Source organism: Actinia tenebrosa, unplaced genomic scaffold (genome assembly GCF_029948245.1).
Source record: "Actinia tenebrosa isolate PJP-AT-01 unplaced genomic scaffold, QUT_ActTen_1.0 PGA_scaffold1__47_contigs__length_23844297, whole genome shotgun sequence".
Taxonomy (NCBI): Eukaryota; Metazoa; Cnidaria; class Anthozoa; order Actiniaria; family Actiniidae; genus Actinia; species Actinia tenebrosa.
Genome location: NW_028292578.1, coordinates 4,062,859 through 4,087,801, shown reverse-complemented (window position 1 = coordinate 4,087,801; position 24,943 = coordinate 4,062,859). Strand labels below are relative to the sequence as shown.

At 36.0% G+C, this 24,943-nt stretch overlaps 3 protein-coding genes across 3 annotated transcripts in view; 1 reads left to right on the top strand and 2 right to left on the bottom strand.

Moving 5' to 3' along the window:
* The window catches only part of LOC116294242 (calcineurin-binding protein cabin-1), a 39,500-nt gene extending 23,139 nt beyond the window's left edge, over nt 1–16,361 (bottom strand). The window contains exons 1-23 of the mRNA XM_089033346.1: nt 16,234–16,361; nt 16,067–16,147; nt 15,599–15,712; nt 15,102–15,233; nt 14,736–14,837; nt 14,467–14,545; nt 13,081–13,134; nt 12,722–12,788; nt 12,425–12,476; nt 12,142–12,248; nt 11,196–11,317; nt 10,606–10,722; nt 10,258–10,352; nt 9,410–9,486; nt 8,905–8,973; nt 8,636–8,691; nt 8,150–8,237; nt 7,758–7,820; nt 7,317–7,394; nt 7,194–7,233; nt 2,540–2,634; nt 1,620–1,759; nt 758–828 (exon numbers count right to left, since the gene is read on the bottom strand). Of these exons, the coding sequence (XP_088889472.1) occupies nt 758–828; nt 1,620–1,759; nt 2,540–2,634; nt 7,194–7,233; nt 7,317–7,394; nt 7,758–7,820; nt 8,150–8,237; nt 8,636–8,691; nt 8,905–8,973; nt 9,410–9,486; nt 10,258–10,352; nt 10,606–10,722; nt 11,196–11,317; nt 12,142–12,248; nt 12,425–12,476; nt 12,722–12,788; nt 13,081–13,134; nt 14,467–14,545; nt 14,736–14,837; nt 15,102–15,233; nt 15,599–15,712; nt 16,067–16,147; nt 16,234–16,236 (1,902 nt within the window). The 5' untranslated portion in view covers nt 16,237–16,361. The remainder of the gene's footprint in view (nt 1–757; nt 829–1,619; nt 1,760–2,539; nt 2,635–7,193; nt 7,234–7,316; nt 7,395–7,757; nt 7,821–8,149; nt 8,238–8,635; nt 8,692–8,904; nt 8,974–9,409; nt 9,487–10,257; nt 10,353–10,605; nt 10,723–11,195; nt 11,318–12,141; nt 12,249–12,424; nt 12,477–12,721; nt 12,789–13,080; nt 13,135–14,466; nt 14,546–14,735; nt 14,838–15,101; nt 15,234–15,598; nt 15,713–16,066; nt 16,148–16,233) is intronic.
* A 653-nt stretch (nt 16,362–17,014) lies between these two features.
* On the top strand, nt 17,015–19,040 carry LOC116294251 (uncharacterized). The gene is made up of 2 exons (XM_031701811.2): nt 17,015–17,421; nt 18,647–19,040. The coding sequence occupies exons 1-2, from the start codon at nt 17,106–17,108 to the stop codon at nt 18,955–18,957; spliced, it is 627 nt and encodes a 208-aa protein (XP_031557671.1). The 5' UTR covers nt 17,015–17,105; the 3' UTR covers nt 18,958–19,040.
* On the bottom strand, nt 19,041–23,550 carry LOC116294250 (complement factor B). Its single transcript, XM_031701810.2, has 3 exons — nt 23,277–23,550; nt 21,983–22,364; nt 19,041–21,674 (listed from the first exon to the last, which is right to left on the bottom strand). The coding sequence occupies exons 1-3, from the start codon at nt 23,359–23,361 to the stop codon at nt 21,404–21,406; spliced, it is 738 nt and encodes a 245-aa protein (XP_031557670.1). The 5' UTR covers nt 23,362–23,550; the 3' UTR covers nt 19,041–21,403.
* Nucleotides 23,551–24,943: the final 1,393 nt, after the last annotated feature.

The following is a 24,943-nucleotide window of genomic DNA, read 5'->3' as shown; positions in this document are numbered from 1 at the left end:
ATACAATCGTGAATCGCTTTATCTACTTATTCCCTTGAGATTTGGTGTATGGGAAAATGTTTCTCCTGGCTAGCTTTTTTTTTTTTAACTATATTCTTCACACAAATTCTTCATATGGTAAGCTGTCTCGAGAATTTTACTCGTTCTATTTCTATTGTTTGATGTTGGTTTGAATTTAATTTCAATGGGAAACCTGTCAAGGATTTTGAATTCAGCATTGATACCAACTGGAGAGAGAGGGGCTGAATTGAAAACCCGGGACAGGTTTTCCATCGAAATGCAAACCCTCTATCAAACATTAACAATAGGGCTTGGTTGTTTTTTAAACCAGTTAAAACGCACGTGTCCGGATTCGCAGGCCCTCGGTCCTGAATTTCAATGCAAACCCTCGCCCTAGCGTTTTAACCTTTTTTATTTTATTTTTCTTCTTTTATAAGTATCATTATGTACATATATTATTAATCTACTAAAGTGCAAAATAAAATATCTATCTTTGTGAGTTTTTCATAGCTTTATGAACCTTTCTCATGCTGTACTCATTTTAGCTGAAACAATACATTTTTGAGGTTTCCACTCTATAACTTAATTTTTATACTCGTTGAAAATGGTTTGAGTATAATAAAAGAACTGCAAGGTAGCCTCAAAACAATGTTAGAAATTTCATACATTGATCATGTGAGCTAGATGTAACGATTGATCATATCAACTGAGCTATGCCATCCAAGTATGTCAAAAGACATTGCAAGGGATTACTTACCCTGTCAAGGTAGAGCATGGCTATTTCCATCTGTCCCTGGAGCATTAGATATCTGGCCTTTGCCCAGTTAACTGCAATCCATAAATGGGGTAAATTGCATTAAGCACAGGTAACTAATGCTCTATTAATGTCAGTCGTGACATTCCCCACAACATCATGATTTAAAAAAATCAGATAACAGGTTATCATAAATATGATGATATTGATGTTGACGATGTTGATGATGACGTTATTGTTGCTGCTGATGATGATGATGATGAAGATGGTTATGATGAAAGTGATACAGCATGTCTGTGGTGGAGGTGGTGCTGTGCTGAAGTATCACATCATGATATTGACGTTATTGTTCATGCATCTGTTCATGCTGCTGATGATGAAGATACACATTATGAAAGTCGTTGTTGATGATGCTGCTGATTAATACAACATTGATGATAATGGTGGCGATAAGATTGTTTATTCATGTTATTAAGGATAAATTATGAAATATTTAAAATAAAACGCGCTGATTGGCTGGCTACCGTGTTTGTATTGGAGGACAGAAACACGCTTACGAAAAATAAACGTGTTGCTAAGCTTGCTTTTCTCGTGTTCTGCAGCTCCAGAGTGTTTATATCATAGTACTGAGACATGCGCGAGCGATTTATGTTTCCTTTATCCATTTTCCATACATTGGTTCTCAAGCGAGGTACTTTCAAATGATTATTCAAATTTGAACCTTGCCTGAACCTCGACTGAATGTTATGTGTTTGACCAGTGAACTGATGTATGAAAAATGGTGAATGATGATAATAATGGTAATTATAATGATAACATGCAGTCATGTACGAAGGTCGACGGCAAGAAAGTTTCCTTTTAATACCTCTGATAGCCATTTCCAGCCAATTGTCACCATGGATACTTCTGTCCAATGCAATACAATGTAGATACTCTACATCAGTGGCCAAAAACTTGTTAGAGATTCCTGGGCCAACATTCATTGGCGACACTCCAGTCGCGCCGCTAAAAGACCAAAAGATTACTAAGTTCAGTTAGATGAACAACACGACAGAACCAAGAGTGGCTTGCGTATGATATATATTGCATCAAAAAGGGATGGATTGGTTAATAACTAATGAAACAGCTCAAACACCATGTGTACTAGTTTAGCTATAACATCAGAATGCAGCGATTGACTCAAAACCAGTGGAATTAAGATCTCATACCACGGTCCATGTTCGGGAATTTTTCATGAGTGAGAAACGATACAGGACATTCGTAGCCGTACTGTAGACGTACAGTATTCGACCTTAGTCGTAACTACAATTTGTGATCCAATAAATTACTGGAATACAATCTTGATTTCGATGTCAGTTATAGTATGTCATACCGCGTGTCAGTCAGTGCTGTAAGTCAGTTACGTATGATACCCACTTATGCGAAAACTGCTCCACTTATCTTTCATTCACACGCACGCCGCAAAGTCAATCGCGTTTTCGTCGTTTTCAGAGCAATATTACAAGTATCTTCGGCCTTTTGTCCATTTTGTTGCGAAATTATTTTTTGTTGTTATTGTTTTGCTTTTCCAACACATTTCGCTTTCTTTTTATCTTTTAAAATATCCCATCTTCCACATTTAAATTCAACATTAATAATGACGCTACAACGGTTAAATCACCTTACACAGTTGAGGGCCTTACAAAGTTGAAGACTTCGCAAAGTTAGTTAATAAATTCACGTTGACTTTTATGAGTTTCAAATAAAGGAACACAGATTCAAAACCCTGTCTTATTAACAACGTACCCTCTCGGAGAGCTTGCTGGCGACAGACTTGAGGATGACTTGGATTTGGCGGTGAGGAGTTTGTCGAGTGTCAATTCTGTGGCAACTAGAATGAGCTGTAAATAAAACAATAATGGTGTTTTAAGCATCGTTAAAGGATAAAAAATATTTATAAAAAATTACCGGAAAAAGAAAAAAAAAAGAGGAAATAAGAAAAGGCAAGAAAAAAGATTAAGAGAAAGAAAGAAATTCGAACCGAAAAGAAATAAAGAAAATTGAACTGAAAAAAAAGAAACAATAATCAAAAACACCGTTACAATAAGCGCGCGCAACCTTCATTGACTCCACATATGGTGAGGTCTCCAGCGCGAGCGACATGTACAGATCCTCAAGTAAGTGTGATTAAAACTTTTGAACGTTCGATTTGAGCCCACAATGTGCGCGCCCTCAAAACCGCTGAAAAATCTACAAGATTTTATTGAAGAACCAGACGCGTTTTGAGCTTCAACAGGGCAAAACCCTCAAATTTTGCACGGGACTCTATTTTTTAATAGCTCATTCGAAAAAACTCCTAAAAATCTAGCTTATATCAACATTTTAGGAAAAGTTTAAATCAGTAACACATGAAAAAATAGATGTTTGTAGGGATTTTTGTTCGACTTTATGAGATTTTTAAAGAGAACCGAAACAACAAAATATGACAAATCAATGTATCTCTGTCTTTTTGTCGAAAATATCCATGTATTATAGTAGAATGATTGACTAGCCTTCATTCGTGCAATCATATAGTCTGCAAATAACTATTATCTTTATCAATTTTTACTCCAAAAGCTCGTGCGTAGGCTTCCATTAAATGCTGATTATCTCGAAAACGAGCTGGGGACACCCTATTTTTCTTTCCAGATTTGGAATCAGCATTAAATTTCAATTCGGAAAATCGAAGTTTTTAAAAAAGTTTAAATCAATTTCCAAAAGTAGGCAGTCACCTTAAATTGTTATTTATTAAAAAACACACACACCTTCAAAAGTCCCCTGAATTTTAATTAAAAAAAGATAGGCGCAGCGAATAATCAAAACTCTTTTTTTTAAATAATGCTCAATATTTCGTATATATTGAATATCCATGATTCTATTGCATGTCGAAAGGACCTGGGAACCGCTCAAGTTCCGCGCGCGCAAACACGTAGATTCTGTGGACTATGACATCACGGATCTTCGGCGATTCCTCATTTGCAAAGTTTTCTTCATTCGAGAAACACTGTTATTCTGCGCTGCGATAAAAACGTAGGAAATAGTCTTATTAACAAAAGTTGAGTTACGAATTTCAGTCCTAAAAGATGGGGTGCGCGTACAGTAAACCAAAAGTTCAAGAAACAGAACCGGTAAGTGTCTGATTCACTTAGATTTGAAAGGCGTAGTTTACCACCAAAAATGTCATTGATTTGGTTTGCACGCAATAAGTAATTTTACCTTCATGTCACATTGCCATTTTTATATTGAATCTCACTATAGAATATATTGATATTAAATTAATATTAATTATAAAGTGTCTATTTTCTTTAGATTTTAAAATGCCCTTTTTATACGGAATCAAATTTTAAAATAATCAAATTACATGACAAAAGAAAAAATGTAGCTGATAGATGCAGTAGTTGTGAAAATAACTGCTACAAATTGGTTTTCTCATTTCAGATTACTATGGATCAACTTCAAAAGGAGTTATTTAAATTCAACAATAACATTCGAGGTTATTGGAGGCGAAAGAGTAAGACTTCAATCAATATTATTGCTACTATGATTCCATTTTGTTATAAACTTGTGCAGAAAAACTGACTGTGCTTATATTTCATGGTTACAGAGATCTTCTGTTTAAGAAAGGTGAAGCCCAATAATTCTCAGGCAGAGGAAAGGCCTCAAACCAAGGCACGGGTACCTTGCGACGGCAAACCGTGCTCAAGAAAACCTACAAACCAGAAACCAAAAACAACAACAAATTCAAAAGAAATCAAGCAGGATGGCGCTCCACGTGTACTGCGCTCTGTGTACTCAAAAACCGAGCCGACCAAAATCCGAAGATCACAATCACTGGAATCAATACCTCTCGCTACAAGATCTCTACCATTACAAGAAAGAAACTTAAGGTAAACAAAGGAATGCAAACTCGGCCTCTTCACTTTAAAAATATACGATAATAAACACTAGACTGCAAAAGTTCTTCAAAGGTACCTTCTAGATATTATTTCCAGTGGTATCGTATTCTAGAAGTCCTTTTTAGTAGTCCTTGAAGGCATCATCGTAATAACTATTGCCAATCTCCACAACAGATGGACAAGCGTCGATTTTCTTAATTTACAAAGAAAATTAACTGTTAATATTTTGTCAGAGAGCCCTACTAGCTGCCAATCCATAAAATAATCGTTTGCAAGAACTTCCTAGTCAAGTTTCAAGCCTCCTACGTGTAGTGTAAAATGTACTCGAACTTTGTTTTCACTAATATTCTCACTTTTCTTGTTCTTATTAGTGAACAAAGCCAAGTTACCCTTTCTGATATTGAACTCAGTTCACAAATAAGTGTACAACATATGTACATGCAAGGGAACTGGATGAGTGTTCTGGAACACTTCCAGCGCGATACGCGGTACCATCCAAACAGAAATTATGACATCATTAGAGAGATTGGAGAGGGATCGTATGGACAGGTTTACCTCGCAAGACACAAACAAATACAGGTACTGACCTCATAGTAATAGAGTGAGAAAGAGAAGTACGGGTCTTAGGAGATTATCATGACGTACCACTTTTAATTGCCAGAGCAGAACTATAATACGTTGGCTTTCTTTGTTTTGATCAGGGGGAAGAATACGCCATCAAGACCATCTCGCTCGAAGATTCAGACAAGAAAAACCTGGTGATGGAGCTCGAGGCCCTTCGCACCTGCAGCCACAAAAACATCATCACTCTTAAAGACAGCTACCTTACCGATACATCTTTGTACATCGTTACACCATATGTACCTGGGGTTAGCCTTTTCACGCTGTCCTCTGTAACAAAGGGATTAACAGAGAAGGTGGTTGCATCCATGTTAAAGGAATGCCTGCAAGGCCTCAAGTACTTGCATAATCATGAATATATTCACTGTGACATCAAGAGTGATAATATATTGGTTGGCATCGATAGACAAGTAAGCCTCATTGCTAACGTTTTGACGCACGCCTTTTTCCATGAAGCGTGGCATGATTGAACGTAACTCCATCAACGAACATAAATATAAATATACCAAATTTACAAAAGCTCTTGAGCTGGTTACCTTAAAGAAAGGCCTATGAGACTGCTAGTCCATGTTTGATAATCGTTTTATAAACTATATTTTCATTAAAAAATAAGACAATGTTTTATAACAAGATGCCTGACTGCGATTCTTATTGCATTTGTAACCATCACTGATAGAGATTAATATAGCAAAGTGGTAGATTATACTGCAAGAATATCAGTGGGATGACGCTAATGTTGACGGTCTGTTTTCAGGTGAAAATTGTTGACTTTGGTCTAGTGATCAAAGCAACGGAACAGAGACCACCAGGATTCAGGGGAACCAAACTATTTGCCTCACCAGAAATGGCCAACAGCTTCCCATACGGGAAGGAGGTAAGGAGTTAGTGATGTTGCTATCAGTTACTAGGGAAAAAAATGCTCGTCTGGTGTGGTCAATGATGATGGAAAAGTAGTGATGATGTCATTGTCAGTTGAGCTCATTTTTTTCTGTCGCTTCTCTTTTTAAAGCATTCTTATTCTAACCTAGAAGTAGTTCATACTATATTATCCACACAATGTTTTGATATGAACGGTTTCGTGCGTAGTCGTTAGTGGCCGGAGGAAATCCTTAGTTTCTAAAATAATCCAGAATTAATTCGCCCATCACTTGAACTTTTCTTGCCACAGATCGACATTTGGAGCCTTGGTATTGTTGCCATAGAGATGATCCAAGGATATCCCCATTGCAGGATGCTGACTCCATGCAATGCTTTGTCAGAATGGCTAAGTCTGGTTACAACACCATGAACAAAAAGGCTGCATCTAAGGCTTCCGAATATTTAAAGGACTTCTTGTACAACGGAGCATTGAAATACCATCCTGCAGATCGATTATCTGCTGACGAGCTGCTCAACCATCCCTTTATGTTACATGGTGACAACTGTCAGTGTCTGCCATTAGTTGTTGATTGGGTGATGCAGAAAGGAATGAACCAACAAGATGATGCTGGTTGATGCAATCATCATTATCCTTAATTATTCCAAAAAGAAACGTTCCTTTCAAACTGTCTGTGTTTTTGAAAGTTTTTAAAAACATTGCAGCTGATTTTTTTTTCATTTCCGACAGAATTATTTGTATTATTATAAGAATTATTGTCATAGAAACGACTGAAATGTGAATAGATTAGCTATAATTCGGAATCAAAAATTTGAAAATAAAAATATTTCATTTTAACGAGGGTTTTTCCTGAATTAAATTACATTTTTGTAAAACCATAAAACAGAAAGTGAAGGAAAGAAAGCAAAGCAAAACAAAGCATAGAAAGGCAAAAATAAACGGAGGGGGTGGGGGAGGGGAAAGCGGGCAGCAGGCAGCGAAGAAAGAAAAAGAAAAAGCAATTATTAAAAAGGCCAGTAAAAAATACCTTCGCCAATTCTGCTGTGTAGGTCTCATCTTGATCTCGTCTGATAATAAATAATGCAAGATAAATATATTTTTTTATCTCATAAATTATGCAATGTATTTACAAGCATTATTTTGTTCTTACACGAATTCTGAAGGCAGGATGACATGCTTACGAAGCCTTGAGTACACTTTAAGAAAGACATCTGCTAAAGCTGAGGGCCTGCAAAATCAAAAATAATAAGAGTCAGATTTTTTTAATATACATCTGAAATAAAAAGTACATGCGCCAATGGGTGGTTGGGTGAGGGATGGATAAGTGGGGAGCCAGATGGGAGAAAGCAAGAAAAGGAGGATGAGTGGGACTGATAGAAGTGGGAAGCATGTGTGTGTGAGGAAGGGCAGGAGAGGGGAATAGAATAATGATGAGTGGGACTGATAGAGGTGGGGGCATGCGTGTGTGAAGGAGAGAGGTAGGGAGAGATAGAAGGAAGGTGAGTGGAACTGATGGAAACCTATTGAAAGCATATTTGAGCAAGGAAGATAGGGAGGGAGAGAAGAAACCACAGGATAAGGTTGCACTTACCACTTCTTGTTTCGTTGAGCAGCTAAACGAACACCAAACTTGATCATCAAATCAATAATACCACTAAAACATATTAAGGAGAATATAAACAGGGGCAAAAAATGTTTTTATTTCAACTGCCATAAGGAGAATATAAACAGGGGCAAAAAATGTTGTTTTTATTTCAACTGCCATAAAAAGAGAAGAATAGGGACTGATTTCTTAGTCTTCTAAGCCAGCCCAGGTTAATTTGGATTGGAATTATTTAATGATAAAGAAAATTTATCTTGAAAGCAAAATACAAAAAAGCATGTCTAAGGATTAAAACCATAAGAGCTGTATGAGTTCCCAATTTGTATGAGGATAGAAGGGAACAGGGGCATTGAACAAAATATTTCAGACTCTGTCATTACCCATTAGTCATGTAGTCCTTCACAAATGTTAAAACATCTAAAGTCTCTGCCTCTCCTGATATTACATTACCATATTCACTTGATTGACCTTAAACAGTTATCAATCAATAATAATTAATTAATCAATCAATCAATGACTCAAATAAATGAATGAATCAATGAATGGAGGGAGGGAAGGAGAGAGGGAGGGAGGGAAGGAGAGAGGGAGGGAGGGAGGGAGGAGGGGAGGTGGGGGGGGGGGGGGGGTGGACGGACGGAAGGTCAGAAGGATAGATGGACAGATGAGTGAATGAGTTGATTAATGAAATGAAATAATCAAAAAGATAAATAAATGATCATATTATCAATAATTATAAAAAAACTTGTGCATTAATGCAGATCCTTGGTTCTGATTGGCTAAGCTACCAGTGTTTTATATGCCAATGGTGAAGGATATAAATCAATGGCAGGTTTCAAAACAATAAAGAACAAAATGTACTTTCATACCAAAAGTTGATTTGTCTGGGGCTTTTCCATCCTGAGACATCACTGGCTGGCTACCTCTGAATGATTAAAAAAATGAATTTTATATAGATAAATAAAGATTATAATAGTATCAAATATGTATGTTTTAAAAAGGAGTGGGAGAGATAAAATGAAATTGAAAGAAACAATAAAGGAATATCGATGCGTGTTATATGCATTCCAGACAAACTACTGTATGAGAACCAAAGAGAAAGAACACAGGACTAAATTTAAAACCTAAAGAAACATACTTTTGAAAATTAGATTGACTGTCATTAAGGCTGTCTTGACTGCTTTCATCTTCAGCAAGGATGATTGACCTATTCAAAGCATTAGGAGGAAAAATGAAAAGTAAACAAAACTAGTTATAGAATAAAGTGTCTGTAATCTAGGCTCTTTTAGAATCTAGGCTCCCTTCTATCAATCCTGGGCAGAGCTTGGACTTTGTATACCCTCCTACACAATGTCCACTACCATTTAAGAGCCTACCAATTGCTAATTGTTTGGTAAGTAGTTGGTAATTAGAGTGCCTGGTAAAATGTCAGTTAATATATAACTTACAGAAGTAACATTATTTTGTCAGTTAATAAATCTAATGACCAGTTGGTAAGTGACTGGTAAGGTGTTGCTGAGTGGTTGGTAGGTGGTTGGTAAGTGTCTAGTAAAATGCTGCATAACTTAGAGTCATAACATTACTGTCAGTTAATAAAGCTAGTGGTTGGTAAGGTAAAGTGAATGGAGTTACAGTATACCCACCTTAGAGGGAAAGGCATAAATGGTTGAATCAAGTCCTTGTAGTTGATGTCTTCTTCTTTCTTTTTGCTGGTACGTACCTTCAAATGAGAAAAAAAAAAACAGCATTCACAACTTATATGTCATTGGTTTCATTATTGTAAGCATAATGACATAACAATGTACACAGTACTTTAAGGCTGACTGACTTTTTTGTTCTGCTCAAATATGAAGGGCTTACAGTCCATTAAGAAAAAAATATACTGTCAATAAGCCTGAAGCGAGATGATGTTTTACCCCCGTCTCTAGACCATAATTCTTTTCACACTGCTTTTTGTTCTTTAATTATGACTATTGTTCCTGTATTCTCTAAGGAATCAAAAATTTTAATATGAAATAATTTTAAAAACTATTATGGTATAGAGTCGGGGGTAAAACGTCATCTCGCTTCAGGCTTATTATATACTCCATGGATAAATTAATGAATTCAAAGAGAAATATCAGTACCACAAGCAGTGAATGCATTTGTTTTAATACGCTATTGTACCTTGGGAAACCCCTTTGCGTTTCATAAGTGATCGGGAAAAGTTTGGAATGCAAATTCCTGGACAGTTGATTTATTGATTTAAAGAAGAGATAACTAGCTAAAAACTAGTGCAAAAATCACTTGATTTAAAGTGTCGTTACGGACATTACAGCTAAAACAACCACATCTTTCAGTTCAAAATTTTAAGTCTTAATTGCTGTGAAAGTGCCTGTACTCCCAAAGCAATGAGTACTTTTTTTGAAAAATACATAAAATATATTTTTTCATTAAGTTATAATACATAATAAATATATGTGACATTAAATTGCAAATTTGACCAGCTTACCCTAGCTGAACGCCTTTTTGGAGGAAAATCATTTTCTAGCCCATTAGTTGGTTGCTTCTTTCTTTTGGTAGCTTTCTTGATTTTCTCATCATTATCTGAGGGATATACAGTTTATCTTATTTCTTAGCTTTAACATCACAAGGTACATTAATGTAAGAACAGCCTGCAAATGCCCTGGTGATCAACTGTTAGCCATTTGTCACCCATTTACATGTATCAACCATTTGATGGTCTTTAGTCAACAGTTTGCTCCAGGACGCATTAAGAATCACCTCACCTCATTAAGAAGCACCTCACCTCACCTCACTCCTACCTCCCCTCCCCTCCCCTCACCTCGCCTTATCTTACCTGATGAGCCTGTACTCTTATAAACACCAAATCCTTCAGTTGAGAAACTAGATCCAGCAAGGTTGTCAGCAGTAGCAGCAGCCTTGGCAAGAGATGCTTTGTGGGGCATGGATATGTCTAGGAAAATTTCAAAGAAAAAAGGAAAACAAAAGTTTTTGTGCTGATTTTTTTTGTTCTTGTCAGACTGCTTAGAATTGGCTTCTTAAATTAAATAATATACAGTACTTTTGCTCATAACTCATAGCAAAACACCTTGAACACATCCATATGTAAAGTACTAGAGTATCAAAGTCATAATCATCATCACTTAAATCAATGAACTCAATCAAAATCAATTGAACAATTGGTGTTCAGTTGAGTTCGATTGGTATTTTGTTCGGATTTGTTTGATTGACTACGCCAACAGAAAGAGCTCATGCTTGTTGAATTCAGCTTATTAATTTGTCTGTCCTTTTTATTGATCATAAAAAATAGCCAATCAGCAGGAGAGAAATTTACAATTTGTGGTAAGATAAGGTAACCCTTAGTTAGTGATTTGATGATACGTGTTAATAACTGTACTCAACTGTCAGCCGATTGGGGTTACTGACCTGGTGTGACTATGGCCTTGTAATAGTCCTCTAGGTTAACAGTTCGTCCCAGTGACTGTGGATTATCTGGCGAGGTCAAGTGGTCATACAATACCACAAAACATTCTCCTAGTGAAGCCCAACTAAAATAGCAACATGAAAGCAACATGAAAGCAAGATTTGTCTCTCCACAGCGAAAAAAGGGTAGTAATACTTATTATTCTAATTTGGAAAAAAAATAATAATCAAAAATAGCTTCAATACATATATTCAGAGTCATTCGTTTAATCTTGAAAATAACATATTATCAGGGCTGTCAACTCTCCCGGATAAACCGGGAGTCTCCGGATTTTGGACCGTATCTCCCGGTCTCAAGATTAGAGTCTCAAATCTCCTGGATAATCGCCGAAGCTGACCATTTCTTGTGAGACTCGACTTTCACAACCATAAAATTCCAATTATTTTATGTTGTTTGTGTTATTTTACATTGCTAACAAAATCAAAACATTCCTCATAAACTGTTCTTGCAAGCAGGTCATTGTAATAATAAGCGATAATCTGATTGGTCAGAAATAAACCAATCACATCAAATGTTATAAAGCAGTAGATCATATTATATACGTCATCCGCTGTGACGTCATGTCCCTTCCCTATCAATTCTCCATATTTGAATATCTTGAGGGTTGACAGCCCTGTATATATTTATAATACGTCTTTGGAAAACAAAATTTTTAAGATATTAGTTAACTGAAAGTAATAGTCAGAGTCAAATCATGGGAGCCAAACGCCTCTTAAACATTTCAGCACCTAGATTCATCAAATAACTATCAAAAATATGTTATTTTTAATATTAAATCAATGACTCTGAATATGCATAGCAGCAATTTTTGATTATTAATATTAATTATTTCCAAATTAGAAATTAAAATTTCCACATAATTTAGATTGATTTCTCAAAATTACTCACGTGTAAGATGTCAAGGGTTTGACAGGATCAATGGGCAGGGGATCTGCCTTATCTGCTTCTATTAACTTAAGTCTTTCTTCTCTTAGTTTTAGAGCTTCCTGTACATACTACAAAAAATGCATACTTTTATATTAAAAGACAACAAATGCATACTTTTATATTAAAAGACAACAGTTAGGGGTCAAATGGATTTCCTTTTTCTTTTATAAATTAAATATCACTGGAAACCCAACTCATAGGTTTACACTAACATACAGTACTGTCAGAGGTTTAATACATGTACCTTTGAAGCTTCCACTGCATCTTCTTCACCAATAAATGATACAAAGAGAGCTCTGAAAAACAACAGCCAATGCTCAATAGAAAAATTAATGATTAAATGAAAGGTCTTGCAAAATGACTGGCCATCATGTCAAGCTATGAAGGATCAGGCTGCAGGTTTTTTGTAGCCCTGGCAAGTACTGTATTCAACCAACTGAACCAACCACATAGAGTAGCATGAATTACACGTCTAACAGTGTGCCACACTGTTAACAATTATTAGTAATTCACCCGTGTGTGTAAATGTTAAGTGCTGTACCTTAAGTGCTTGTAGTCTCTTTTTAAATACGCTTCTTCTTTGAATATTTTGTCCCTTAAGGCAAGACCTGAAACAATATCAATAATACCATAATGTTTTTGATCAAAGATGCATTTAATTTTTAATGTTTTGTTCTCTCCCTGCAGGCCATTGGCCACAAAAGCTATTAAACAAATAAATATAAAATTGTCTCTAACAAGAATACATAATGCTCAGCATCACAGTAATACTGCTAGCAGACATACATGTAATCATCACCAATGTTTGCCATATATACATATCACAGTACAGAGACATACACGTTTTATACATGACATATTGCTTGTATATATTAAATATTACACTTAATGAAAAATTACCTTTAAGATAATTTTCGTCCCTTTCCAAAGCATTGGCAATCATGACCAGGCAAGCTAAAAAAAGAAATATCAAACAGGAAAAAACTTTTAGGTTTTAAATTAGTTTTAAAATGTTGTGTAAAATATTCACATGTAATTGTGTTTCATGTCTGAGGAATGTCATAGTGTTTTACATGACTTGTATTCTTGACATACTGTATTGTGCTCTCATTGGAATTTTTCAATTTAAGGTGGCTGGACCCCCTCACGCTTGACGTTACCTTCTACGTTTGGAACGCTGGTGCATAAACGTGTTTTATCCGATTGCAAATCTTTTTTGCACATAAGTTATATAACGATTGGATTAATGTTTGATGCAGTTTTTAATGAGATCGGACATCATAACACGTGATTATGATGAAATATTTGTTTTCGTTTAGAGAGCAATTTTAGCCTTGCAGAGCGTTCAACACTAAAATGCTTCGTACCACATAATTATGTACTAGATGCCTCCATTTGTAGGGATTTTTGAAAAAATCTATCTACCTAATTATGAGATATTTGAGATTCTTTAAATATAGTGCATAATCTACTTCAAAACTAAACAATGGATTTGATACGGCCGAAATTAATATTTCAGAGCTATATATTCTCAAAAGTCATTGCTCATTTAGTTTTACTCTGTATCTAGTTTTAAAAGGAACATTTTGAAGGTAATCGACTTATGCGATTTTGTGAAAACGTATAATGCATAAGACGGGGTAAACTTTTGATGCGCACTTTTCATTGCAGTTTTCTAGTCAATCTTACTAGATCTTCCATTATTCTAAAATTCGCTGATGATTTCTGGCCTGGAGTTTTGAGACAAATGATCAACAAGTCAGTCATGAGCAATGACTTTTGTGAATATATATAGCTCTGAAATATTAATTTCGGCCATATCAAATCCATTGTTTAGTTTTGAAGTAGATTACGCACTATATTTAAATAATCTCAAATATCTCATAATTAGATAGATAGATTTTTTCAAAAATCCCTACAAATGGAGGCATCTAGTATATAATTATGTGGTACGAAGCATTTTAGTGTTGAAGCTCTGCAAGGCTAAAATTGCTCTCTAAACGAAAACAAATATTTCATCATAATCACGTGTTATGACGTCCGATCTCATTAAAAACTGCATCAAACATTAATCCAATCTTTATGTGTCTTATGTGCAAAAAAGATTTGCAATCGGATAAAACACGTTTACGCACTGGCGTTCCAAACGTAGAAGGTAAAGGATGCTGTGTGTGCCAACCTCAAACAACTAATGGTTCATATTTCAAACACTGCTTTCTTGAGTATGTCAATTATGAACACATGGTCATAAAATACACAATTACCCAGTCATGCAAAATTTCTTACTTGCATAGTCTCCTATGGCATACAAAACTGTACACAACTCATTCAAACATGGCCAGTGTTTGGAGTTACACCTGAGACCCTAGGAAGACAGATAAAATAACCGTTATGAGAAACAAATGTATAGTCATAAATTTATTGCATGGCAGCCAAAGCATAAGTTAAGATAATGTCACATATGCAGTTTGACTGAAACACGAAAAGCAATTGACTGGGCGAATTAATATATGACCATGCAAATACTGTACAGTATGAGTTGTTCATAAATGTACCTCTTCAAATGCCTGCCTTGCTAAACTTAGATTAAAAGACTTCATGAAAACCTTTCCAATGTGGTACCAGACAGTCACATCTGAGTCATCTAATAACACAGCCTAGAAAATAATTATATAATATTTAGGTACAGGTAAGTCCTGTCGCAGTAAAGAAACTCAATTCACATGTGGAGTCTGCAGGGCTTGAACAAGCAACCCTCTGAACAAGGAGGTGCTTGAACCATCCATCCAAAACTATACTCACTATACAAAGTACAGATATGGGGTTATGAAATCTATAATATCCACTCAATCATTAAGACAGTATGGTTAGTGAAATAAATTAGAAATAAATTAGAAATAAATTGGGATATTCATGTGTACCTCCAGGTAGGCATCTGTAGCTTTTTCATATTCTCCTTTGTTTTCTGCCAAAACTGCAAGGTTTTTGTAAGCAGAGTATTTCAACACCTGACCTGGATGCTTAAGCTCTTCGTCTTCTTCTGGTGCAGGAGCCTTAAAAAGTGTACATACTTTTTTACCATACACAAATAACGTTTCCATGCACTACTATAACACTATGTCTTCACTAAGCAGTGGTTCCAGCCAATGCATTCCAGCTGGTTTGAAGTTGGCAAGAAAAATTGTTTCCATTATATTTTGTTTAACACTTTAATCTCAATAGAGCAGCATGTGGCTGAACCTTAAGCAAATTGTTGAGTTTGTTTATTACTTCTTTCCCCCCCTCCCCCCTCCCCTCCCCCCCCTCCCAGAGCACTCTGTCCTTTGACTGTATAATATGTATACCCCCCACACACCCACAAAGAATTCCTCCTTGAACACTCAAAAACCACATGCCCACATATCCAAAGAACACCCACCTCTTTGACTAAATCTGATGACAGGAGTAAGTTATAAGTTTCTTCAGCTTTAATGTAGTCCTCAGAGTGCTGGTATCCCAGAGCTTTGTTATACAGCTCTAATGCCTCTGCCTCCTGCAAGAAAACCAATCACATCTACATGTAGCTATATCCCCTCCTTCCTCCCCCAACCCCTCCACCTTCCCTTTTCCCACTTTCTCTTCCCCTCCCACCCCCCACCCCCATTCCCCAAGGCTCAATACACAGGTGGAATAAAATATCTTAGGATTGGATCTCGGAAAATTTACACCATAATGTTAAAGATACAGGATGTGAGTATTATTTTAAACTCTGGGAAATCAAAGACGAGCTCTTAAACTCTCATAAAAAGGTAATGTATTAAGTACTTTTAAGGAAATATGGTACAAAGGATATCCTTCCTAGGAATATAAGCTAGGATATAAAAGGCAAAAGATACTCCAAATGTACCTGAGCTTGTTTGATGCTTTCTTGAGTTCTCTCGGGTTCACTTTCATCGCTTGAATCATCGTTTAGAGCACTCAAACGAATCTAATAAACAGGGCCAAAACAGTGACATGAAACTAAAAATGCCAATATTCCAACATCAAATTCTCGAGAAATTTCTTTGCACTTACCATTTTGAGTTTAAAAATCCTCAGACGCTACTAAATTTGAGGCATTTAGTAAAGAAATAGAGGGGGGAAAAACAACAGAAAAACATTTCTTAGTTTCGGAACACTTCGTCCGCCATTTTGAAGCTAGATTCAAAGACTCATTTCCAGGACTTTGCGCGGGAAATTATTATCAACATTGGGGACCTGTGGGGGAGGGGGAGGTCGAAATTGGGAATAAAACTTTTCCAATTTAGACAAAAAGCAAATGAAAATGGATGAAATTATATTTTAAAAAAAACAAAAAAAACACGAAATAATAAAAACAAAAACAAAAAAGACAAATAAAGTCAAAAAAGGAAGACAAAAAAAACAAAAAACCAACAAACAAAAAACATCAACAACAACAACAATAACAACAACAACAACAACAATAATAACAACAACAACAACAATAACAACAACAACAACAATAACAACAACAACAACAACAACAACAATAACAACAACAACAACGACAACAAAACTACGACCTGATGACCCAAACGTCCGTTGTGTAAATAGTATGAAGTTGTTGTATTGAAATGCGATCTCTCAGGATTTTTCTCAGAAATGTCTACTTAGCTTTTAATTTAAACTCAAATAAAAATTTAACTATAAGATTAAGCTTATTATCTTTATATTTTTTATTGTGTATTTTCTAGAAAGAGCCATGGCGCTTCCCCTTGGGAGCTTGTAACGGGATCGATTGAAATTTTCAGTCAAATTGTGACCAGGCCTTTAGCTTGGCTACTAAGGAGTCAAAGAATTTTTGATCAGAGGAATGTACGTCAGTCTGCTTTACACGTACACACTTTAGACAGGCAGGAATTCTATTCTCACGAAAGGCAATCACCATGAATGTTTTGCTTTGTATAATCTCGCTATCCCTAGCCACCGTCCTTCAGATCTCCTCTGCTGAGCAAGCACAGCTTAAAATTGAAGTAGTAGAAAAACCAGAGAAATGCCCTCGCAAAACCAAGGTTGGTGATACCCTAGCGATGCACTACACTGGTAGACTAAAGGATGGAAAGAAGTTCGATTCAAGTCTTGATCGCGGTAAAACCTTCGATTTTACGTTGGGTAAAGGCATGGTGATTCAAGGATGGGAGCAGGGACTCCTGGATATGTGTGTTGGAGAAAAAAGAAAGCTTATAATCCCTCCACATCTAGGTAGGCTTTTGAAAATTTTATTAAAAGTATGGTTAACTGTTACTTTGTTTTATTTGATAATCGCAAATTTTAGTATAAAGTCATCAAACGTAACCAGATGATGAATTAGAATTTATTTTGGGTTTGTTTGCGCGCTTTGTGCTTTCATGAACACTCAGCCATCATCAGAATTGATAATACAAGTAGAGTATTCATGTTTAAGAAATTGCCCCGATACTTAGAGTACTCTAGTAAAGGGTAACATTTCATTCCACGCACGTGTCATTGTATCAATGGCCCTTGTTTAGTGAAATTCTTAATTAAATTTTAATTGTATTGTTTGATTTGGCGTTTAACTTACTTGTTGGTAAATGATATTTGAAGAGGCAATCGACTCTTTTGCCTTAAACTGAATATTTCTTTACATTTTTACATTTTACTTATTTTTTTTATAATCCCTGCATTTATCTTATAATTATACTTATATATTTAATTTGATTACTATAGAGCGCATGCAGTAAAGCCATGAAATAAAATCAAAATTGATACGAACAAATAATAATATTTAGTGACTAATAGTCACTATCACTCAACCAGAATAGTTTGTTAAACAAAAGGCACATACATGAGACCTTTGTGATCAAAAATTGTCTTTTGTGTATGTGTCTTTGTGTAATGAATGTTTTGGCTGAGTGATTTAGTAGTCACTAAATAGTACTATTTGTCAGTATCAATTTTGATTTTTTTCATAGTTTTACTGCATGTGCTTTTAATCATATTTTACCAAGTGTTTCATTTAATGCTGGCTTTTTTTTTTTTTTTTTTTTTCATTATTACTTTACTGTTTTATTTATTTATAATTCTATTCTATGATTTAATTCATTTTTGATTATAGATTCAGTTTAATCCTGGCTCTTTATATCTTATTGATTTCCAATTCCGAGTTATGCTTCTCTTGTAATTATTGTCATGCACAAAGATTTCATGAGAGATAATGTACATACTGATAATGGTCATATATAGCGACAGGAGAAAGGGATTGATTTAATTAGCATGTAGTCTTGCACTGATACCTTTGTGTGAGAAAAGTATATCTTGGAAGTGGGTTAAATACAAGGATTGGATTGCCATCCTCCATGAAAAATTTCCTTTAATCCTATTTTTATTGATAAGATCAATTTGTATCCAGATGAAAATGCATCAGTCTATAATTTTTATAATAGTAATCCTTTCTACCTTTTTTTAGCTTATGGTGACAATGGAGCTGGTGCTGCTATACCACCAGGTGCAACACTGTACATGGACGTCGAACTGGTCGAAATTCAAGACTCCCCTCAGGCTCAACCAGATGTGTTTGGCATGATTGACAAGGACAAAAACAGACAGTTAACCCAAGAGGAAATCAAAACCTACCTAAAAGAGCAGAATAGCATGCCAAATGATGACCCTGCCAGCCATGATACAATTGTATCCGAGATTTTCCAAGAGGAGGACAAGAATAAAGATGGGGTTATATCTTTTGAGGAGTTCACTGGCCCTAAACATGAAGAACTTTAGGAATATAGTAACTGTGTTATTATAGATATATGCCAATTATAATGAATATTAATATCATTTTGTAATAAAATAGGCTCTTAGAATATGTTTTTGTTTTTAATCGTTGCATTAATATTTGATGGAAATTCTTAAAAGCAGTACTGTATATATAAACAGGGGTGATGAGGGGTAAACTATTCACCCCCTCCCTCCTTTGCACAAATAAAATTAGTTTGTTCATAACAAAAAGATATTTATTCAGATAAACTTTACTTGAAGCTCTGAAATTTAATTCCCATCAACTTGAGACTCTTCTTGATTTTTTCTCCCACCATTACCCCACATTAGATAGATTTTCTGTAGTACGTATTGGTATAAGGTACCATGTGACAGTCACCCCCTCCATCCCTTCCCCCTCGGTAATAAAAAATAATTGGATAAGGCTGAACATGATATTTAGCAATTATTGATGAGGCTGAATATGATATGAACAATTAAATTATGCAGGAGAGTGTTATCTCAGATAACACTCTTTGGCCATGGTTCAAAATCAAATTCAATATTTAATTATTTTGTTATTTATTCAAAATATTTTCAAAGTAAAAATATAATTTAGTAAATTTCTCATCTAGTGAAAAAAAAAATTTCAGTAAAACAGCAAGTTCTTGGTTATTTTCAGTTTTTTTCCTTCAGATATTGGTCCAAGAGCATTTCACTGCCATAAATTGGAAGATTTTTTGGTGTCAAACTTGAAATATTTCCTGTTGGAAAGCCATATTGCAATTGTGTGGTGCGCAGTACCATCTATATATGATAACATTAATTGTCCAATATTTTTTTTTTTTACTTTTTTGAGGGTATGGTATCATATCGTCAAAAAAGTAAAAAAATATCGAATTTGGTCAGTTGCTATGAAAAATAAACCATGAGTGGCTGTTGGCCAATCAGCAACGAGAAAATATTTTGAATAAATAAGAATCTTAAGTATGAAGACGAAGGCCTTACCTTGCCCTGTCAAGGATGTAGGCCGAGGTGCATAAAATGGCCGAGGTCTTGATATTCCAAAACTGAACTGGGGGGGGGAGGGTACTCCCCTATATTTGCTATACGGAAATGTGCCGCCCTATAGAGTATGGTTTTTCGGCTTTTGGGTCTGGGGTAGGGTATCATTTTTTGACATTTTGTCTGGGATAGGGTTAACAATTTGGTCGTTTTTGTTTGGCAAACTGAGGCTATGCTTTCTGCCGTTAAAATGTATACTTTTGCTATCTTTTCCAAAGCAGAACTGATAAAGTCCTTATTTTTAGTTTACAAAATTTGTAACTAAACAATTAGTGAATTCAGTCCCGGGGGGTACTACCACCCCAACTTGGGTTGGGGTGTGCCGCCAGGACCTCAAAACCCTGACCCTATCCCAGACCTAAAATTTTGATTTTACATACCCTACCACAGACTAAAACAAAGAATTACACACCCTATCCCAGACTAAGTGACGGAAATGACGGTTGTTCAATAGATTGCAATCAATATTTACTAACGTTATTGTTTTTGTGCCACAAAAACAAAAACGTTAGTAAATATTGATCAAAATATTTCTTAAACAGTTAAAAACTGATGTACTATGATAAAATGCCTATTTGAAGTGGTATTTTCAATTCTTCGTTTGCACATTACGTCATCGCGGCCATGTTGGTACCAATTAACAAAAGTTTTCTCATTAGCATCCTTTGTTAACGGCACCACAATGGCCGCCATGTTTTTGTCTTTTAACTCTCTTGGGAATGCTTGCAACCCATCAATTGTACAAAGATGTTTTGTTACATTTGTGTTAGAATGTTGCTTCATTTGCTTATAGAAAATATATGGGAAATAAGCAAATGAAGGCCTAAACCTCAGGCATTTTCAAATAAAATTTTTGCCTTTAGTCTACTTGGGTTAACACTTTGATTCCACTTTCATCGGTCATCTCCACTTCCAAACAAGTTAAACTTTCTGAATAATAAGATTTTAGCCTTGTACAACAGCCTTTCTTCAAGAAAATAGGTTTTGGCGCACACTGCTTGAATACGAAAAGAATTTTCTCTAAACATATAACTTGCCTTTAAACACCCACGCCTATATAAACCCCAAACTACTAGTGCTCTAGTACCGATTTCCGGGAATAGACCCTTTTCGAGTTCCAAATCACCGCTGTTTTTCTTGATTACAGACTCATTTGCTCAGGCTTAGCCTCGATTTTGTGAAGAATATTCACGTCGTTTCCAGTCAAGGTCCGTCAAGTTTCAAAATGTTTGTATTGTTGAAGTTTCACATTCTTTACTTTAGCGTTGGTATTTGCGAGTAATTAGACACTGATTCGAGGCTAAGCCTGAGCAAATGAGTCTGTAATCGAGAAACACAGCGGTAATTTGGAACTCGAGCAGGGTCTATTCCTTAAGTAATCTATCATCACGGCTCTAGAGGTGCTTTATCCCCATGGGTTTGTGTAGGGATTCCATTTGATGACGTCAACCAACCCCTTCATCGATTTCACCCTGAACACGTGGGATTCCTGTGTGCTTGCTAGGGAGGATATCGCCGGAGCACCGTAGAGGTATCGGCCTACAGCGATCACAAAAATATCTGTGTCGTTCAGTTTGAGCTGAAAAGCTTGTTTGATTGAGTCCAACTTATTCATGTTAAAGAGACCGTCTGTGATCATGACGATTCTATTGAGTGCCTTGGGATTGAGACCAGAACTGTTAAAAACAATTTAAAGAAAATACTAATAAATATCTTAACAAAAATACTAATGGACAGAAGGACCGGCGGTGTTAGGGATGGGCATGGATGGAACGGATGCGTAAATCAATTATTGGTTTGCAATCATAAGGAACCAAAGTCGTGGCCGCCGTGAAAAATACATATAACAAAAGAAATTAATATGTTATTGTAAAGAGCATATAGAGACTCCCAAGAGATAAATTCTTCAAAATAATCTATTGATCATATTCCTCCCACATGGCATCTATGACATAATGTGCAAACGAAGAATATAGCCTCTCACCTAGAATTTCTCAGAAGTTCACTACATGCCTTCAAAGCTGCATAGCTATTCGTTCCTCCTCTCAGTCTCTTCACGGCTCTCAGCTTCCTCACTATTTCAGCTGGTGTTGTAAACGTCGATATGACTTGCGCGTGTGTAGCGAAAATCACCGCTGCATATCTTGTATTCGGTCTCGCCTTAGCAGTTAACAGTCTTATTGCCTCGATTGCATGCCGGAAGTCTACATCCTTCATTGACGAGGACGAGTCAACGACGTAGATTATGTTGTACAACAAAACCTTTTGGATCAGTTGTCTCTTCAGACGGTGCGCATGCTCAGCCTCATCCACTTTTTCAGCTTGCTCAGTCAATCGGAGGCCTGTGGTTTCCTCGGAGGCGAAACCTGGTATTTTTTTACGAAGGGAAAGAGTGAATAAGTGATGATTCCATAACAAGATATCGATTGCACATCAAAGTCGCTGATAGCAATGTTGGTGGCTCGACCCTATTTATATATATATGCCACTAACAAATGTATGAAAATTAAAGGGAAGTACCATTCTTCCCTTAAGAAATAATTTTTCGGAAAAGTAATTTCAAGAAGAAAAATATATTTATTCAAGTCTTGACAATGGACAATTTCGACGATACGATGTCCAGTGGTGGTCCAGTTAGCAAATAGAGCTTTGTTACAGTAATGACGTCATTTAATTAACCTGAGGCACCCCGAATGCCTGGTACTTTGTTATATACAACAAAAGGTGAATTGAAATAGGATGGCACGATCGATCATCTTTATTACCCATAAAAGAACGAGTAATCATCTATCGTCACAAGACGGAACGTAACCTATAGTACTAAACTACTAGCAATGAGGTCGCCTCGGCGCATTGATACAAAACGACGATTCTAGACCTCCTCACATTAACCACATTAACTATATAAATATTCATTAAAAGTTACAACCACAGCTAGTAGTATAGAAACTCGAATGAAGGGTTGTCTGTACACTGACCCTACGAGCACGTCGCCTAATTGCTCGATGAAAAAACAAATACGAAGGATGTTACACGTTTTGTAAAATTAAATCTTCAAGTCACTTGAAATATATGCTGCTGGTATATTTCATCACAACAAGTTAACTCTCGAGAACTTAAAAAAGCTAATCAATTTCAGTCTAATAATCGATTTGGACGCATTTCAATTACATTTTCAGTTATTATTAATTCAGTGTCAGTAGTTCATCATTCAGAATCAAACACGCAAAAAAACACTTCACTCAGCAGATGTAACCAAAAGCCTAGTGAGGTCTTACCTTTTGGCTGTGCTTGAACGGTCATCAAGAACCGCGCTATCATAAAAATATACAGCCACCATGCTGTAAACGATTTCAACGCCATTTTTACAAAATTATATGCTGTAAGTCTATCAGTTTCCGCGCAGATAAGACCCTCCAATGTACAACCTGGGGTTTCCAACTAGTCGCCGAATATTGCTATATATCTGTATTATGTTAGCTTGTAAGTAAGTGTTTCAAAATGTCTCTATTTTTTAGGATTTGTGTCTTAATTGCTTTGTTGGCACTGTCATCGATCTGGGTCAAGAACATTTTAACATTCCTTCTTTTCAACGCCTGTAGACTGCTTGAGGGATTATGACGCGGTAATGTTATCTCAAGCCGAAGCAGATTTGCCTGTTTTAATAAATTCACCGCAGGGGTTTTGTTGAACTAAGAAATAGAATATCGCGCAATGGTTCTCATGATAAGAAAAGAAGAAAAAAAAAGGAGACCAAAATTTAAATTTAAAAAAAGCATTTGAAGGTCGTGTGCACTCTTTATTAGCGAGGCAAGTTTACGGAAAATATTGAACATGTATCAAGATGTATACATTTTGAGCCAGTTAAACAACCGAGTCCTGTCATGGAGAGAATAGAAAGGCGCACGCCTACTCATATATACACACATACGCATACACACAGTAGCACGTGCCCCCCCCCCCCCCCCCCCAAGAATTTTTAAACAATTTTTTTTGGAAAAAAAACAACAAAAACAACAAAATCAAAAAAGAAGGAAAGAAAAAAAAGCATATTAAACCAAAACGAAAGAGGGAAAAAAAATTATTGCAACCTAGGAAAGTGCGCTGTATAAATCAGTTTATACGATTACGAATACGTTTCTTTTTTGTTTGCGCGTTTATTCGTTTATTTGTTTTATGAAAGGAGGAATAATTTGGGGGGGGGGGGGGGGGGGTGTCAGTGCCCCCCAGCTCCTAGGTCCTCGCTACGCCCCTGCATAAACATACACATACAAGGGACAAACGATAGAACTGAGAATGGAACCAAAAAATCATGCATGTCGAGAAAACATGGAAAGAAGATAAGCAAGCGGCCGCGATCATTAAGATAATGAAGGAGAAAAAGGTATCACAAAAGCAAGAAACAAATTTAAAAAATCAAGAGAATCTAATTCCCCGTAAAAAAAGCTGCCCTGGGAATAACAAGGACAGTTTTTTTTTTCTTCAACCCCTTACACCTTAGCACTGAACGAGAGCTGCAGACGGGAATGTTGTTTTCAAGTATTTTTCGGTATGGTTTAGAACATGGACTGGTCTGGTTTAGACATCGAATTTCATGTGTCGAAATTATATTGCAAATGTCAAGACCTATTTGAGCTGAGTTTTGATTTCTAAACTACTAAGGAGCTGATCTAGTTGAGCAACAATATCGTTAAAATAGAGAGTATGCGCCACGTTACAGTCACTTTAAAGATAGAAATTGTCGACGATCACCCGTACTAGAATAAAAAACCGTCAAAAAAGTTTGTGCGTATGAAATTTTGAAGTTATAATCTAAAAAAATAAAAAGTTTGCTACATTATGATGATTATCAATGTGACATACAGATAAGGTTTCCACAAAGTCCATATTTTCTACTACGGTCCATGCCTACGTCCCCGTCCTTTTTCACGAGGGTAGCACTTAA

Excerpts from the sequence above, each read along its gene's own strand:
- LOC116294251 (XM_031701811.2), top strand. The coding sequence starts at position 17,106 with ATGAATGTTTTGCTTTGTATAATCTCGCTATCCCTAGCCACCGTCCTT. Across the intron at positions 17,422-18,646 it reads TATAATCCCTCCACATCTAG|CTTATGGTGACAATGGAGCT; the intron begins GTAGGCTTTTGA and ends ACCTTTTTTTAG.
- LOC116294250 (XM_031701810.2), bottom strand. The coding sequence starts at position 23,361 with ATGGCGTTGAAATCGTTTACAGCATGGTGGCTGTATATTTTTATGATA. Across the intron at positions 22,365-23,276 it reads CGTTCAAGCACAGCCAAAAG|GTTTCGCCTCCGAGGAAACC; the intron begins GTAAGACCTCAC and ends AAAAAATACCAG. Across the intron at positions 21,675-21,982 it reads GAACTTCTGAGAAATTCTAG|TTCTGGTCTCAATCCCAAGG; the intron begins GTGAGAGGCTAT and ends TGTTTTTAACAG.